General features: G+C 38.5%; 1 protein-coding gene across 4 annotated transcripts; it reads left to right on the top strand.

The window, feature by feature from the left end:
* Positions 1 to 326: 326 nt before the first annotated feature.
* Positions 327 to 18833, top strand: LOC116515094 (trichohyalin-like). 4 transcript variants are annotated; one of them, XM_032226995.1, is made up of 8 exons: positions 327 to 642; positions 14803 to 14879; positions 15600 to 15659; positions 16475 to 16539; positions 16792 to 16917; positions 17056 to 17196; positions 17451 to 17576; positions 17923 to 18833. In XM_032226995.1, the coding sequence occupies exons 2-8, from the start codon at positions 14823 to 14825 to the stop codon at positions 18482 to 18484; spliced, it is 1137 nt and encodes a 378-aa protein (XP_032082886.1). In that variant the 5' UTR covers positions 327 to 642; positions 14803 to 14822; the 3' UTR covers positions 18485 to 18833. The 4 variants fall into 4 exon arrangements, with proteins under 4 accessions (XP_032082886.1, XP_032082885.1, XP_032082887.1 ...); XM_032226994.1 differs by lacking the exon at positions 327 to 642 and adding an exon at positions 13141 to 13246; XM_032226996.1 differs by lacking the exons at positions 327 to 642; positions 16792 to 16917 and adding an exon at positions 13141 to 13246.
* Positions 18834 to 19196: the final 363 nt, after the last annotated feature.

Raw genomic sequence — 19196 nt, 5'->3', positions numbered from 1 at the left:
AGAAGGATTAGGAAGTGTAGTGATAGCTCTTCCAGTACTTGAGGGGCTGTCACAGAGGAAGGGGGATCAATTTATTCTCCAAAGCACCAAAAGGCAAGATAAGAAATAATGGGTGGAAGCTTGTTAAAGAGTGATTCAGCTTAGAACTAAGGAGAAATTTCCTCACAGAACAATTAATGAAATATCTTGCCTTTCAAAGTTGTGGGTGCTCCATTGGAGGTTTTCAAGTATATGCTGGACAACCATTTGACTGGGATGGTATAGCAGTGATGTCAAACTGGCGGCCCATTGGCTGAATGTGTCTCATGCAGGCCACACCCATCCCAGCTCCATGAAGCATCGTGAAACATCACGTGATGGCGATGTGACGTGGCGAGTTTGACACCCATGATATAAAATCTCCTGCCTTGAACAGTGGTGTGGGCTAAAAGACTTCTGATTCTATATCCTATGTTCTATGACTTCCAGGCAGTGTGATGCAAATGTCTAAGCAGATCCACCCTCACCTTTTAAAACAGTGGGGCGTGGTAGTAAGATAGTGATGTGAGGTCCCTATAATTTTATGATTCCATCGTATTCTATAAATCCCCTTTATTTTTGTAAATGATCTTTTGGATAGCAGGTGGAAAGGCAAGGGAAAAGGTAAGAAAGAAGCTGGATTTAGGGAATGAGGTACCTGAAACAAATATAATAATTTTGCAATTTCAAAATGTTTTTAAGATGTAATTCTAATGAAGAAGAGATGGTTGAAGAGATATAAACAATGGGAATTTTTGCAGGAAGTGACCATGTAATCTAGGGTTTCAAGAAAAATAACTTGAAGCATAGTCATATATGTATACTAAATACCAGTATCAGGACAGCCAATTTCAAAAGTGGTAGAGGAGTATATGCAGGACTACTTGACTTTCAGGTCAAAGGGAGCACAGCAGAGTTGGGAACTTCTGAAAATGAAGATACTAGAAGTATATTTATCCCCCATTCCAATGAGATGGGACAGTTTAGAAAAATAATTTATATGTAGTTTCAACAGCGTTAAGAATGAAAGGACCAGAATAAAATATTAACTATAATCAAGAAAGAGTTATATAACTCCCTTTAGGTGCAGTTTCTAGCAGGTCCTCTAAGATGGAAGACCAGGTCATCTGCAAATGCCTGCAATTTATACTCTTCCTTTTTAATATTCATTCCTTTTATGCAGTGGTGGGTTTCAAATATTTTAGAACCTCCTCGGTAGGTGTGGCCTGCTTTGTGGGAGTGGCTTGCCAGCCATGTGACTGGGTGGGAGTGGCCAACTTGAAAAATGTGGTGAAACTCACTTAACAACTCTCTTGCTTAGCAACCAAAATGTTGGCTCAGAAACTGGCATTTGAAACACGCACGTCTTAAAGCTGTCAAGTTACAAGACCCTTGCACCCCCAATCCTTTAGAAAAAAAACAACCCGGGCTGTTCAAACTTGACAGCTTTAAGACTTGTGGACTCCCAGAATTCTTCCTCCAGTTATGTTGGCTCAGAAACTCTGGCATTGAAGTGTGCAAGTCTTCAAGCTGTCATGTTACAAGACCCTTGCACCCCTAACCCTTTAGGAAAAAAACCTAAGGGTGTTCAAACTTGACAGCTTTAAGACTTGTGGACTTCAAATCCCAGAATTCCTCCTCTCGCTCTTCATCTTGATGATGTGTGGATGGGAGGGAGCTGGAACTGGTTCTAAACGGCATGGTAGATTTGTGGAACCTCTTCTATAGAAGAGGTTAGAACTGGCAGGAACCCACCCCTGCCTATATGTCTTTTTCTTCTCCAATGTTTCAATTTAGGACTTCTAATGTTAAGACGAACAACAGAGGTGATAGTGGACAACCGTGTCTCATCCCTTGCTTTATTTCAATAGAGTCTGTCAATTCGCCATTTATCATTATCTTTTCTGTTTGTTTATGGTATATAGTTTGTATGGCTTGGGTGAATTTCTTACCAAAGCCCATCTGTTCCAGCTGTAACAACATAAATTACCAATTCACATTGTCAAAGGCTTTCTGTGCATCTAAAAACACCAAAGTCATTTGTTTTTCAAGATGTGCCTCATAGTATTCCAAAGTGTCCAGAATTATTCTCATATTATCTTTCATTTGTCTCTTTGGTAGAAACCCATTTTGATTAGGGTGAATAAAGTTGTTTAAGTTCTGCCAATATTGAAGCAAATATCTTATAGTCTGAGTTTAGCAGAGAAATAGGTCTATAGTTCTTAATTTGAAGTGGGTTGGCCTCTTCTTTTGGTACAAGTGTAATATATGCTTCTGACCAAGATTTGAGTATCCTCATCTTTGACATAATCTCATTCATAACTTCTAGTAATGGAAGACACAACGATTCCTGCAATGTCTTATAAAATTCCACTGGCAGTCCATCCGGGCCTGGAGCCTTTCCATTGTTTTGTTTTTGAAGTGCTTCAGTTAACTCCATCATCGTTATATTGCCTTCAGGCATCATTTCAGTTTCTTTAGGTACCTGGGGCAAATTCACTTTCTGCAAATACCGTTTAACTCCTCCCTCTTCTATATTGTCTTGTTCATACAATTTTCCATAGTAATCTTGTATAATTTTTTCTTCTCTTCATTTCAATAACAAATTTACCCTTGATCATCTATTAATTGCATTATTTTTCTTGATTCTCTCTCTTTTTTCAATTTGTATGCTAACCATCTGCCTGGTTTGTTTGCATTTTCAAAGTAATTCTGTTTAGCACCTCTAATTTTTTGTGCTAATTCCTCCTTTTCCATTAACCCCATTTTATGTTTAATTGTGTCCATTTTTATTTTAATGTCATTTTTGTGGAGTTTTCTGTAACTCTTTTTCAAGTCTCTTGTAATCATTGTCTAGTATTTTAAAGGCTTATCTTTTCTTTATATTTTCCTTGTATAGTCTATTATCAAGCTTCCAGTGTAGGCCTTCATTGTATCCCAATTATTCTGCATTGATGTGTCTTCTTTTCTGTTTTCTTTGAAGAAGAGTTCCAGTTCTTTCTCAATTTTCTGTACAAAGTCCTTTTCTTTTAATATAGTGTTATTTAGCGTCCATCTAGATCTTCTCCTTTGTCCTTTCCATTTAATTGTCATTGGGTTGTGGTCTGCACAAGTACTTGTTCTTATGTCAATTTCCTGTATGTTACAGATCAAATCTGTTGAAATCTATATCATATCTAATCTGGACCATGATAAATGTCTATTTGAGTAAAAGGTATATTGTCTACTTGTGGGATTTCTTTCTCTCCATGCATCTTTTAAGTCTATTTCATCAGTCATTTTAAAAAAGGATTTTGGAAGAGTGTTTCTATTTACTTTTGTTGTTTTTTATGTTTTAGAGTCCATGTTTTGATGTATAATTCCATTAAAATCTCCCATGATACAAATATTAGCATAGTCCCATTCAATTATTTTCATCTGTAATTTCTTATAGAATTCATCTTGATTGTCATTAGGAGCATAAATTGCTATTAAAAGTATTTTCTTATTATTGTCCATAATTTCCACAATCAAGATTCTTCCATTGGGGGGAGGAGCCAACGTCGTGACGATATGGACATGCGGTCTTGATGCTCTGAGACCGTAGCCAATACTTTTGCCGCTGGGTGGTCCAATCGGACCTAAACCGTCTCGAAGAGACGGTGAACAGGAAGAATACGTCTTGCTGACCTCAGGGATATCGCAAAATCCCTGAAAGAAGCAAGAGAAGTTCTTCAAGTTGGCAACAAAAAATCCAGCCAAGGCTGACAAAGTAGGGGCGGCTCCAAAACGGAATGATACGTAAAGAGAAAGTGTTTCCAGCTGGTGAGGAACTTTTACTGTTTTAAAAAGAGACTGCCTATAAAAACTTAAAATTAATCTGTTGGAGAATAGAAGAACCAAGCGGCGGAATTAAATTTGGAATGGTTTTGGACAGTGGTTATCTTACTTTTTAAATGCTATCTTCATGGATGGAATTTATGCAAGCCTTTTGAAATGGATGGATTAAGTTTTCTTCTATTTTTTCTTTTATTGTTCTCTGTAACCTATGGACTAAAGTTTTCCTCTTTCATTGCTGTGGGTATTTTTCTAATTCATTTAAAGATGGGACTCTTTTTTCTAACTTGAAATACAAAAAAGATACAAAAGGAAATTAGATTTTCAACAGTATTACCGCTGCTCGGAGGCTGGAAGGATTTCTTGATTGGAGTTTGTGTATTGAAAATGGAACACTTTCTTTTCTCTACTGATTGTTTTGACTTGGCACTTCAAGGTTTCACTGCTTGGCTACAGAGAGTGATAAGAAGGGAAGCACACAGATGTCCCTTTGAAATATATTTCTAATCAGAGAAAAGTGAAGACAACGTTCTTTGTGAATCTATGCTTTAATTTTATTAACCTTCCAAACTAGAGTAGCTGTGTTTGTTAGAATTGTTAGAATCTCAAAAGAAAATAGACGTCTCAAGTTTGCAAAAGATACTTTCAGAAATACAGAAATTATCAAATACATATGAAAGAATAGAGAAAAAAATGGAATATTTAGAGCATATAATAAAATATGATGAAGAAATTGAGGATGTCTATCAAATGCAAAACGGGGTGGTTGAAACTCCAAAAATCAAAGTGAAAAATGAATATAAAGAGATTAAACCTGAGGATATTTATGGTGATTGGTTTGTCTATGAAAATGGAAAGAATGGAATACTGAAAGAGGAATTAAATGGAGAGGAAATCTATTCCAGAGGGCAAGATACAGAAGAAGAAAAAACTAAAGAATCTATGGATTTAAAGAGAGAAATTCTATTAGTAAAAGCATTGATAACACTGCTGATAATCAAAGGTAAGCTGAATAAGGAAACAGAAAGAGGACATCAAGATTATATGAGAGATTTTATAAGCAAAGTGTTGCTAAGAGAAGTCTATACAAAGCTGACCAAGAAGATGATTGTAGGACTGGCACCACAAATGGCAGAAGATATGAGACTAAAAGAGAAATTAACAACTAGATAAATAAAGCTGGATACTTGACCATGTGGAACAGGACAAGGATTAATTGTTCTGTCCGCCTCACCAAGCTAAAACAAAGGAACCAGGATATTGGTACAAATACTCCCTTTTGGGGGGCAATTGAGTAAGTTGAATGAATGTCCTGCCACAGTAGGGGAGACTGTGTACGAGGCCTACATGACACAGGAAAGAGGTGTATGTGACACAGGAAGGCAATGTATTTTGGGTTGATCGATATGCTGGCTAAAGAGTATAAAAGGCTGTAAACAACTGCCCTTCGGGGTTCAGATTTTGCTTGACCTATCACTGCTGAACCTTGCGCAATAAACCTTTCCCTCTGACAAAGAGTTGGTCTGATCTCATTTCTGCAACAAGACTGTTTTGCTATTGGAAAGATACAAGTTGATAGATGGAAGAATATAATTTAAAACTAGTTAAACGTAGTGAAATTTATTGACAATAGATATAGCTTAAATAAGTAACTGATAATGTTACTAATGTATGTAATGTGTAGTGTTATGATGAATATAATTGGATATGAATATTGAATGGTACCCATGTAAGGAAGATTATCAATCCCTTTGGATTATACATAAAGGATGATGATGATGATGATGATGATTATACAATTGTATCACAGCGGCCAGTTGTTTCGCCGGATTTGGCATTTGTTACTAGTCGGGCCCCACTCAGGGGCTTAGGATGTTGTAACGTATTTTCATAATATGCGTGCAGATCCAAGCAGTGTGGCTTTTTGCATTTGACTGATGGTGATTTTGTCAATTTTTAACTGTTTTAAAAGTAATTCCAGTGCTTTTGGAATAGCACCCAGTGTGCCAATTACCACTGGAATTACCACTGCTGGTTTGTGCCATAGTCATTGAATTTCGATTTTTAAGTCCTGGTATTTTGCGATTTTTTCATGTTCCTTCTCAGCGACCCTGCTATCACCTGGTATTGCGATGTCTATGATTGTGACCTTATTTTTCTCAACCAGTGTGATGTCTGGTGTATTATGCGCCAGTATTTTGTCCGTTTGTATACGGAAATCCCACAAGATCTTGACTATCTGATTTTTGGTGACTTTTTCAGGCTGATGTTCCCACCAGTTTGTTGCTGTTTTAATATTATAATTTTTGCACAAATTCCAATGGATCATTTGTGCTACTGAATTATGCCGCAATTTATAATCAGTCTGCGTGATTTTTTTACAGCAGCTGAGTATGTGATCAACAGTTTCATCAGCTTTTTTGCAAAGTCTGCATTTGGCATCATCAGAGGATTTTTCGATTTTGGCCTTAATGGCATTTGTGCAGATAGCTTGTTCTTGCGCAGCCAGGATTAGTGACTCTGTTTCTTTCTTTAATGTACCTGTTGTTAACCATAACCAAGTTTGTTCACTGTCTACTTTATCTTTTATTTTTTCCAGAAATTGGCCATGCAGTGCTTTGTTCTGCCAACTCTCCATTCTTGATTTTATCACATCTTTTCTGTATCTTGTTTCGTCTGTTGGGCCTTCAGTAGATTTTTGTTCTTTACTTCGATTAATAGATGTTCTTGACTTTCTTTTAAATTATCAGCCAGTGCATGTTTTTCTTCTTCTACTGTTTGCTTCACTTGTAATAATCCTCTGCCACCTGATTTTCGGGACAGGCATAGTCTTTACTAATGGACTACGGTATTCCAACGTGAGCTTCATAACCAATGAACCCTTGTCATCAACAATTTTTATTATTGTGGACTTCCATTTGGGTGTTCCACATATCACGGCTGATTCTACTCTGATAGGAGGTCTTTAGGGTCACCCTGGAGAGGTGGCAAAGAAGCGAGGGATTACTTGATTCCGGGGGATAGGCAGCTCTCCTGCTTGATCCCAGGAGCCCTCCCGACCAGTGGAGAAGAGAGACAGCCATTATGACTGGAATCAAGCTGGAGCAACCGAGCTGAAGTGGTGTGTGAAGAGAGGATTGGAACTGGGTGAGATGATTTTCAACTTCTTTATTAGAGACCCACCTAAATAAAAGAAGGTTTAAAAGTCTCCAAAGTGCAGAAAGTAGCAAGTTAATACATGGAGAAAAATTATAGACCCAAAAGAGAAGAATATGAAGTTTTACAATATAGAAAGACTGAACTGGAATTTTGTTGCTTTTAAAAGTGGCTTTGATTTGCCTGCAATATTGTTTGATTGTTGGAAGAAATTGTAAAAAGAATGTTTTTTTTCCCTTTTTGTTGAACATTGATAATCAGCTGTTAGAGCTTTCCCTCATCTTGGCACTGAAAACTACAGTTGAGACACCATCTACTGGCCAAAGAAGATACTATAATATTATATGGTTGGAAAGAACCTTGAAAAAAATGAGTTGATATGAAAAAAAGATAAGTCAAGAGTGATAAGAAGAGAAAGAAAGTGAAAGGAAAACAACTTCGGGAAGGCTGTCTTTTTCTTTCCCCTTTTTTATCTACTTGTTTTTTGGTGGCAAAAGTCCAGTCAGAGTCTTGAGAAAGCCTAAGGAAGAGATGGTTTGAAAAATCAATAGACAACATCACGAAGCAATGTTCTGAAGGAACCATGGAAAATATATTACGATGGCTTCAAGGATCCTTAGAAAGCTCTGCATTTTCTGAAGAACCTATACCACTTCTTGAAAAATGGCTTCAGGAATCCTTGGAAAACTTGGAAAAGGTCCCGAAACATACAAACAAGATGCCAAAAATGGCTTGAAATATCTGTAAACAGCTTCAAAGAGGAAGGACCGTGAAGCATCCCATCTAGGTCCTCAGGAATGGCTTGAAGCATCTATTAAGGGAATCCAGAATCTCAAATAATCTAAGGAATCAAAAACAAGAATGGGGAAGACGAAGGAGAGAGTGATTTGGGTAGAACTTCCTTGCTCGGAAAGAAACTGAAGTATGGATGGATGGCTTCAAACATCTTTAGCAAGTTCCAGACAGCCTGGTTCTACTGCATCCAAAACAGATATGCAAGTATAGCTACAATCATCTCTGCAAAAACTCAGTCAAGAATCCCCAGAAGAAGCCAAAAACAATTGTGGAAGAATGGCTCTAGGAATCCAGAGAAAATGCCCTGAAGAATCCAAGCAAAAGGTGAATGAGTAGCTTGAGAAAGCCTTAAATGACTTCCATAGGGGAGGGCCTGAAACTCCCCATCCATTTCATCTTGGTGAGAAAATGCCCTGAAGAAATCGTGTAATATGAGAAGCAGTAGCATGAGATCTGGGATCAAGTTGACAAAATGAACAAACTGGAAACCTCTCAGCAAGTATTTATTGTTTTGGTTTTTAAGAACTTAATGGGCTTTTTTGGACTGAGTGACATACTGTTTTCTTAATGGACTATGGTATTACCACATGAGCTTCATAATTAACGAACCTTTGTCATCAACAGTTGTGATTATCTAGATGCTGCCTTAAATTGGGTGGGAGGATAAAAGAAAGAGGAGAGAAAAAGGAAAAGGAAATAAGGAGAGATTGATATGGAGGAAGGAAAGGAAATAAGGGCCAAAGAACAAGCACAATTTATGCCAAAATGCCAAGAATGGATAGACAATGATAGAGCACAGAGAAACAAAGCTTTGGAAGTGAAAAGGAATCAACCAAAATCAGGAGGGTCCATTGACTGCAGCAATGCCGACATAACAATTCATCTTATGGGGAAGGGAAGAGGTGCATTATCACGAAACCTCTCGAGACTTCCATGCCCGTCAGACAGTTGCAGACCATGGTTTTGTCCACTGTCTGGGCTATACACTCAGACTAGAATTTCTACTGTTAAGGAAGGCAGTTGTTAGGTGATTCAAGCCCAATTTTATGACTTTTTTTGCCATGGTTCTTAAGTGACAATGGTAGACCAAAGACAAAAAGGGATGACTAAGATTGTATATGACATACACCTAACCTAGAGAGCAGCTCACTGAATCAAAGAGATCCTTGGGAACTAGGAATTATGCCAGTGGGAGCTGGATGATTCAGGAAGATAACCATCAACGTTAAAGAGTCCTCAATGATAGCCTATCAAGAAATCTCAAGCCAATGGAATATGTTCGAGGACTGACAATAGCATATTTGGCAAGAAAAAAAGAAAGAAAGAAAAACAAGAACTATTAGAGGAAGAACTTTAAAAATTGGAAGCGGATCTGCAAAAAGATCTACAAAAAACCAAAATAAAGGAAAAGAGGGATTCAAAAAAATATAAACTTAATTTGATGACACCAGAAGAAATGATTCAGAAAATTAAAACAGCTAAACAACTTTTTTTTTGACAACGCAAACAAGTGTGGTTAGCCCACAAACTAAAAAAAAGAAAAAGAAAAGAGAATAATGCATTAATTACAAGATGAAAAGGGAAACATACAACACTGGAGGGAAGAAAAAACAGTATAATACAAAATTTCTTTTAATATTATACAGCCATGAAAACATACCCATAAAATAATATTGAACAATACTTAAATAACATGAATTTTTTTAAAAAAATTGGGGAGACCAAAAGAGAAATGTTAAATGGAAAAAATTACAATGATGGAATTATCAGAGGCAGTGAAGATACAAAAAAAATAACAAGACACCGAGCCCAGATGGAATACCTGTTGAATTCTATAAGAACTTACAGGAACCAATAGAAACAATAATCCTGGATTTGTATAATGAAGCACTTACAGAGGCTAAATTACCAAAAACATGGACGGAATCATACCTAGCACTTATACCCAAAGAATATTCGGACTGTCAAGAAATAAAAAATTACAGATCCATTTCATTATTGAATACAGACTAAAAAATATTTACATCTATAATTGTGGAATGATTTTAAAAAATACTAACTATTCACGGAGATCAAAATGGATTTCTACCGAAACGACAATTGAAAAATAATATGAGAATAATTATAAACACATTAGAATATTACGAAGCAGAGGCCAGGAAACAAGTTGCACTGATTTTTTGGGACGTCCAAATGACCTTTGACAACTTGAATTGGCCATTCATTACTACACAATTAAAAAACCAGCAATTCGGAGGGAAATTTATGAAGATGGTAGAATCAATATATTCAATTCAAATGGCAAAAGTACTAATAAATGGAGATGTTACAGAGAAATATAATATTTTGAAAGGCTTAAGACAAGGATGCCCACTATTACCCTTATTATTTATTTTAACCTTAGAAGGGCAACTAACGGAAATTAGACGGGGACAAGAAATAAAAGGACTAAAAATTAAAAAAGAAGAATATAAAGTCCAGGCGTTTTTGGAGTATCATTTTAGAAGAAGCATTAGAAATGGGGTCCAAATTAATTGGAAAAAATAGAGGAATTCGGCAAAGGGGCAGGACTTAAAATCAGCAGGAGCAAAACAAAGATCATACCCAGAAAATCTTACTAAAAACAAGGAAGAGAATCAGAAGAAATAATGGGCATGCAGATAGCAAAAAAAGTGAAATATTTAGGAATTTGGTTAACAGAAAAATGTCCAACAATCAAAGAAGACAATTATAATAAGACTATGCAATGAATAAAAAAAGATTTGGAAAATTGGAAAAAACTGCAACTTTCACTTACAGGAAGATTAGCTGCAGTTAAAATAAATAATAAAATAAAATAATGTTTCAATGGTGTTCTAGCCCAAACTCCAGTATCACATCATAGTGGACAGCCATCGGTTGAATTGTGCACTAGAGGGGATTGGATGGTGTGTATGGTACAGAAGAACCTCTGGTCATGACCATAATTTGTTCCATAATTTTGGTTACAACTTGATTAGGTCATGACCCAAACCTAACCAAAATTAAAGCACAATTAATGCAACGGCCACATGAGGATGTTGTTGCTTGGTGCTTACAAAAAAATGGCCTGGAAGGGGAAATTGGCAGTAGCCATGGTTGATCACATGGTTCATCATGGCCAATAATTATCTAATATTCTCTCCCTTCACTTTAGAATGTTTTTCTAATGTCCAGCTGAAAACCTTCCATTTTTTGATTCTGTCTTCTGAAGCACCAGAGATAAAATTGACTCTCTCTCAGGTTCTTCTGGAGACAGCAATTCCCTTTTCACACACAGTGTGTGTGTGTGTGTGTGTGTGTGTGTGTGTGTGTTTTTGAAAAGGCAACATGGTTTTGTATGCAATCAAACTTTTTGAATTCCTCCCCCTCCCCCCCACACTTTTTCCAGCTGTTTCAGAGAGGTTTTCAACTCTGCTTTTGCCTGCCCTCATAAAAAGAAAAAAAAGCCTCTAAAAATGCCCTCTACAAAAAGCGAGAGAACACGTGCCTCCTTTGCATAAGAAATTTTTCATCTTTTAACCCTTGCTTAACTCTGCTCAAGTGATCATAAAGCTAGAGTAAAGGAGGCCCATAGTTCTCTCACCTCCCACTGCAGTTAAGCATTAAGCAGAGTCATCCACTGTGACTCTGGCAGCAACTACCTCAGCCTTTTTCCTTTTAATTTTTCTTTCCTTTTCCTCATGATGCTGGTGAGGCCCCACCTCCCCTGACTGCATGTCCCTGTGATGATGATGATTGGATATATTTTCCAAAGGCTTGAAAGCAGCTCCTCTGCCATACCCCGCCCCCTCATTCTCCTGCTGCCTTCCAATCGGAGCCTTTGATTGCAGGTGAAGCACGTTGCCTTTTCAAACTTGTAATCAGTGAAGCTGGGCTTATATACTTTTATCCAGCTGTGTGTGTGTGTGTGTGTTTTTGAAAAGGCAACTTGTTTTGTATGCAATCAAACGTTTTGAATTCCTCCCCCCTCCCCACACACGCACCTTGTCCAGCTGTTTCAGAGAGGATTTCAACTCTGCCCTCATGAAAAGAAAAAAAAGCCTCTAAAAATGCCCTCTACAGGAGGCGAGAGAACACGTGCCTCCTTTGCATAAGAAATTTTTCGTCTTTTAACCCTTGCTTAACTCTGCTCAAGTGATCATAAAGCTAGAGTAAAGGAGGCCCGTAGTTCTCTCGCCTCCCACTGCAGTTAAGCACTAAGCAGAGTCATCCACTGTGACTCTGGCAGCAACTACCTCAGACTTTTTCCTTTTAATTATTCTTTTCTTTTCCTCATGACGCTGGTGAGGCCCCGCCTCCCCTGACTGTACGTCCCTGTGATGATGATGTTGGGTAATGAAATGTCTGCAAGCTCAGAGAGCACCAAGGACTCTACATTTCAACCCTGAGCTACCAAGATGATTCTCTTCCATTAGATCTCATCTTGCAAATTTAAACATGGGGGAAAATGTATTTTCTACAGTGTTTCCTATGTGGCAAGTTGGTGATATTCTTTCATTTTTTTTCAACAACTGGGATGATAAAATATTGAATTAAATTGAATTCTTCGGCTAAAGGGGATACAAAGGTGGATACAATTTTCCCAGGAAAATCTTCATGTAGGATTTTTTTCTTGTTTCTGCTGTTTCAAGTTTATAAAAATGCAAAAAAAGCAGATGAGACCACCACATATATGAGGAACCATGTGGATTTTAGAGTAAAGGTTTGCCATTTGCCTTTGGTATTAAAACTATGATATCCTTATTTTGGTGACATGAGGGCACCTCTTGTCCCCCTTCATATTCAAAGGTGCCCATTTCCTGTGTGCCATATAAGGCTCACCCCTAGCACCCATCCACAGCTAGATAAAATATTAAGGGCTATGTCATGAAACACTGATTGTGATGACTTTGACTGCTACACATATATATATCCAGGATCCCAATCCTTGTGCTGAGGCGTTGAGTAGTTGAGGTGCTGAGTAGCGGAGGAGCTGAGGTGCTGAATTGCGGAAGTGTTGAGAAGCTAAGGTGCTGAAGTGCAGAGGTTCTGAAGTGCGGAGGTTCTGAGGTGCTGAAGTACTGAAGTGCGGAAGTGCTGAAGTGCTGAGGTTCTGAGGTACTGAAGTGCTCAGGCACTGAAGTGCTGAGGAACTGAGGTGCAGAGGTACTGAAGGGCTGAGGTGCTGAAGTTCTGAGGAACCAAAGTGCAGAGGTGCTGAAGTGCTGAGGTGCTGAAGTGCAGAGGTGTTGAGGAATTAAGGTGCTGAAGTGCGGAGGTTCTGAAGTGCGGAGGTTCTGAGGTGCTGAAGTGCTGAGGTTCTGAGGTGCTGAAGTGCTTAGGCGCTGAAGTGCTGAGGAGCTGAGGTGCGGAGGTACTGAAGTGCTGAGGTGCTGACGTGCTGAGGAGCTGAAGTGCGGAGGTGCTGAGGTGCTAACGTGTGGAGGACCAGCGGATCCGGGTAAGGACACACTTCTGGAATTATGGTCCAGTGGGTCACAGGTCACACTTCTAGAGCTGAGATGTCATTGCCAACCTTGCACCAAGCCTTGATGACATGTTTGCTTTCAGTATTTAGTAAAATTTGGGGGGAGGGGGCAGACACCTTGGTGGATGTCTGTAAAATCCTGTTGCCCATCCCCATTTTAAAGGCAGATAACTCATAGAATCAATATAGAGTATCAAGAATGCCTCTGCTATTTGTCGGCCTCTGTTCTGATCAAACTTTGAAGAAAAAAATCTGCAAACATCAATAGCTGAGCTTGTTTTGCATATGAAGCTCTCATCACTATTGCAAATTTTGTTGATGCAATTGTGATGTCATGCGACCTCCCAAAAAAGGTACTGTGAGGAAGTAACTTGTTGGGATACCTTTGCAGATTGGCGTTTGGGAACAAAGTGAGAACTTTTCCCACATAGTAAATAAAAAAAATGTACCTCTAGAAATTGTTTTGAATTGTTTGGGTCTGTTGTGGTATGAAAGAGAAAAACGTTCTTTGAATTGAAAGGCTCTTCATGGGGAATATTGACGGCCAGTTATATAGATCATTTGAGATAGTTCACAGATCCATGGCTGCATCCCAGTGGTGGGATTCAGCCAGTCTGCCCCTATCCGGGAGAACCGGTTGTTAACTTTATGAGCAGTTCGGAGAACCAGTTGTTGGAAGAAATCTTCTCCCCCCCCCCCACTTTACAGGGCTAATCCTGTAAGGAAGGCAGGAAGGAAGGAAACATTCTGGTGTTGTTTCTAGCCTAATATTTATTGCCCTCCTTACAGAAACTGCCTCTCTGGTTAACCCTAATTACATTGTAACAGCTAAGGTGAAGCCCCCATCTACCTGAGTGATATTGAGTTGGTCACACCCAAACAGTCACATGACCACCGAGCCCCACCTACCCAGCTGGTCATTAGGGCAGAAAACCAGTTGTTAAATTATTTGAATCCCATCACTGCTGCATCCCCTACATTGTAGGATTTACATTTTTAAAGCAATGTTAGTTTTGATGTTACCTGTTATAATCTGTTAATGTTTTATTTCATTTAGCTGCCTAGTGTTGCCTTTAGGTCAGATGGGCCACATATAAATAGGAAAATTGAATTATGTGGGGTTTAGATAGGTAGGTTGTAGCTTCTAGAAACACTTGAAGGGGTTGAAATAGCCTGGGAAACAGGAATGTCTCCCACATGTTGAATCGTCTATCCATCTGCTTTCATGAAAAAGATCATAAACTTCCCCTGTAAGTCATAGGAGATTGAAAAGTAGCTTAAGGTTATGGACCTTATCAATTGGAATAGAAATGCCCAATATTTAGTTGAAAGAAAAAAAGGAAAGGGGAAACTGCTGGGGAGGGAAGGGCAACGCTTGTCCTAAAGGATCAGAGTAGAGGAATTTGAGGGCAAATGTAATTAACCAATCATGTCCTATTCTAGACATTGTCTCTCAAGTTTACATTCCAATTTTTGAAATAAAAATGCCAAAGCTATTCTGCCTTGTCACCTATTTCTTTACCTTCTAGTTTCCATCACTGATTTTGCGATGGAAAACGATCGGTTGAGGAAATTAAGAAAAAAACTGAGGTGTCTCCAAAAAGAGGTAAGAGAAAATATTTGTTCATAGGCTGTCACAGTAAACGTGTGATGGAATCAGTGGTGGGATTCAGCCTGTCCATACGTATTCGGGAGAACCGGTGGTTAACTTTCTAAGCAGTTCGGAGAATCGGTTGTTGGAAGAAATCTTACTTTGGTTTTTTCCGCTTTACAGGGCTAATCCTGTAAGGAAGGCAGGAAGGAAACTTTCTAGTGTTGTTTCTAGCCTAATCTTTATTGCCCTGCTTACAGAAACTGCCTCTCCGGTAAACCCTTATGACATTGTAACAGCTAAGGCGAAGCCCCCATCGACATGAGTGACATTGAGTTGGCCACGCCCACCTAGACACTTGACCACCAAGCCCTGCCCACCCAGCTGGTCATTAGGACAGAGAACCGGTTGTTCAATTATTTGAATCCCACCACTGGATGGAATGTATAGAAATTTAAGAAAGACAGACAGGCAGATTAGGTAGTTAGAGACAGAATAGAATTATGGTTTCTGTTACGCCACGGTTAAGGCATCAATCTGCAAACTCAGAGACCGACATTTCTTGCCCCACTGTAGAAGCAAAGACAAGTGGGTCACCCTGAGCCAGTTAGCTTCTCTTAGCCCTAGGAAGAAAACAACACCGAATCACTTCTGAAAAACCTTGCTAAGAAAACTGCAGGGACTCGTCCAGCCATTCCCAAAAATCATTAAAAATTGGGTCTTTGGTCATTGCAGGGAGAACGATCGAGACTTCCTCTTCTGTCATCTACCACCGAAGAACGGAGACGCGCTGAGGTATATAATGTATACTTGTAGCTCACCTTGGAATATATTTATGAGAAAAATGAAAAGAAATGATTTCTTCACAATTGGTAATTGTGAATAATGCATGTGCAGCATATTTTATAGAGTATATATGTTCGCTTTATATTTCTACTATATGGATGAAATCCATACACACACACATCTATTCAATACAAACTAGTTTATTTGTAATTTCTATTCAAGAATGGCAATTGTCAGAGTTCATGCTCATTCTTGGTTGGTTCCTTCTTTGCCACATTAGCTAGTTTCTTTGGCCACATACAACACGAATGGCGGTGAAATAAAATGTAGATGATTCAGATTTTGTTTGAACCACTGTGTTTTGCATTTCCTAAACAAATGAACTAACACTAAATCTTTCTTTTTCTATCCCGGTGTGAATAGCCTTTATTGCCTGCATTAAACATCTACAGCAATAAATCGGGAATTGCACATTTGTGCTCATCTTGACATGCATGATTTTAATATGCACAAATATGCTTGTCTACACCCTAGACTTTTTTTTCCTAAAGAGGATGTTTCAACGAATATCTTCTTTACACTGACATGAGAGAATTTATGGAAAACAAATTCATGTAATTCTTCTCATGACCATGAAATGAAGGAAATTATGAAGCAAGCGTTTAAAATTCATTTTGTTCTTCATCCTTCACGGAACTGCCAGGTTTCCCGGAGTCCAGAAAAGCACATGGACCAGAACATCAGTTTAAAGATGCGTTCCCATCGGGTAAGCAACCTAGCATGGAAATATATTCCTGACTTGTGATGTATTTTGGCTTCTCTAGATTGTTCAGACAAAAAGTGAAAAATTGGAAGAAGATCTGAAGACAGTAATGGGCCAGAGTTATACGTAAGTCTTTGCATAGTTCATCACATCATTTTATAACCCTATTCAGTTCACACTTTTTTATACAACATTCATCATTTGTCCATTGGCAATGGGACGGGCCATTTTATGAAACAAGTGATGGAAAATTATATTCTAGTAAAGCTTGGGAAAAAAGGGTGGAATGTGTTGTAATTGTATCAAAAGGTTGATAATTCAAGTAGAAAAAACAAAACCCCAAGGGCCTAATTTCTCTCTGGTCTTCATAATTTGCAGAAAGACAATGGAAATATTCAAACTTCTGTCAGAAAAAAAGGAGCTCAGAGTCCAAATTCAGGACCTAATCCAGAAAAACCACCAGCTGGCCGAAGAGTACAAGGATTATAGAGAAAACTTGAGCAGGTTAAAAGATTTAGATAGCCACCCTGACTTTCTCTTCCTTCTCAGCTATTTCAATTAGTTTTAATTTTAAACAAGTTTTATAATTCAAATAAAAAAACCTAAGGGAGCTAATTACACTTTGCTCTTGATATTTTACAGAAAACTCAGTTCAGAGGAACTTGGGCAGCTGGAGAAACTGAGGCAAGAGAACGAGAGACTCCGCTGCGAGGCTCAGAAAGAAGCTGCAGAGAAAGCAGAGCTCCTACGTGAGAATAAGGATCTCAAAGAAGAACTTAATAGGTGAGAAATATTTAGATAGCGATTTGACTTTTTCTTTCAAATTCAGATTTATTTATTAGATCCCTTAGGCCAGATATACTGGATAAAAGAAGTATTCCATTCATGTATGTATGTATGTATGTATGTATGTATGTATGTATGTATGTATGACTGAGTAAGAGAAGAGCAATAGTTATAATAGAATACAATAATAATTAGTAATTCAAGTAATAAATTAAGAGGGCTAATATCTCTCTGGTCCTCATAATTTACAGAAAGAGAGCAGTGATGTCAAAACTGACTGTAGAATGTGAAGAGCTGCGAAACAAAACAGAGATTCTGACGTTTAAAAATATCGAACTTAGCGATGAGAAAGAGGCGTACGAAGAAATACTGTGCAGGTGAGAAATGTTTCGATAGACACCACAAACTATTTCTTCCAGAATTTCATATTAGGGTCTCCTTATCTTAGAAAGCTTGGAAAAATCTGACATTCTTCTTACTTTAGAAAGAAATTAACAAACTGTGGCTCTTATACTTTCACATATACAAATCTAGGAGTTAGTCTCATGGAATGGGAAGATAGGTATAGAAGAGACTTTTCAATCTCCATCCCCCGGTGCCCAACAATATTCATAAACTTTCAGAGTAAGAGTTTCCTGACATCAAAGAAGTTCCTGTTATTTTAACTAAGAATACTTTGTTGTTGGCGCAGATTCACAGCTAACATTCTGATTTTTTTTCCAGAGAGGAACTACAGAGGATAAGCCGCTGCACCTTATTGACACACGGAGACCAGAAGGAAGACAAGACAGAAGCTCAAGAGAAAATGAAGCCTCAGATGGTGGAACATCAATTGAACCATCAATGGCTTAAAGCTTCGGTAGACAGAATTAAAAAATCTAAGGAACCCGGGGCCAATATTCTGAGGTGGCTGCAGAAATCTCTCAAACTCCTAAAAGAGGATTCCTCTGAACGGTCAAAACACACCCTGCCAGAATGGCTTAAAGCATCTGCCACCAACCTCCCAGAGGAATGTGCTAAGGCAGCCAGGGAGGATGTGAATGATTGGCTAGAAGAATCAATTAATCATCTCCAGGAAAAAGGGCCAGAAACGTGCGAGTTAGATGTGGAGGGATGGCTTCAAGCATCTATTATAGGCATTCAACATCTTCAAAAGTTCAGGTCAGAGTCTCGTGGAAGCCGGAAAAAAAAGGGATGGCTTGCAGAACCAATAGAAAACCTGAAGAAGAAGACTTCCTGTGGTGACATCACCATGCTTAGAGTGGAGGGAAGAAAGTTCTCCTAACTCTAACTCCTTTGTTTGGGCTCTTTTTTGAGCACTGTTGATCCTGGAGGGGTCAACAGATTAAAGGGGATACTCTGTAGATGCTGGGGTGATAAGGCAAATCACCCCACGGATAGGAGAAACCCCCTAAACAGATAAGGAGATATCCTACAAAAGTTCAAGTCAGAGTCTCGTGGAAGCCAGGAAAAAAAGGGATGGCTTGAAGAATCAATAGAAAACCTGAAGAAGTAATGTCCTGAAGGATCTGAAGAATATGTTAAAATGACTTTGAGGATCCTTAGAAAGGCTGTCCCTTTCTAGAGAACCTAGACCAGTTCTTGAAAAATGTCTTCAGCAATCCTTGAAAAACCTGGAAGAGGAAGGTCCTGAAGTATCTAAACAAGGTGCCAACAAATGGCTTGAAAGAGCTATAAAGAATCTTGAGGAAGAAGGACCTAAAACACCACTCCTAGATACTCAGGAATGCCTTGAAGCCTCTATTAAAAGCATTCGGGATCTACCGAAGTCCAGATGAGAAGGTTTGAAAAATCAGTAGAGAACCTCAAGAAGCAATGTTCTGAAGGAACCGTGGAAAATATATTTCAATGGCTTCAAGGATCCTTAGAAAGCTTTGCATTTTCTGAAGAACCTATACCACTTCTTCAAAAATGGCTTCAGCAATCCCTGAAAAACTTGGAAAAGGTCCTGCAACATACAAAATAGATGCCAACAA

This window comes from Thamnophis elegans, chromosome 11 (assembly GCF_009769535.1).
Source record: "Thamnophis elegans isolate rThaEle1 chromosome 11, rThaEle1.pri, whole genome shotgun sequence".
Classification (NCBI taxonomy): domain Eukaryota; kingdom Metazoa; phylum Chordata; class Lepidosauria; order Squamata; family Colubridae; genus Thamnophis; species Thamnophis elegans.
The sequence above is the reverse complement of the archived record's forward strand: the minus strand, read 5'-3'. Positions and strand labels throughout refer to the sequence as shown.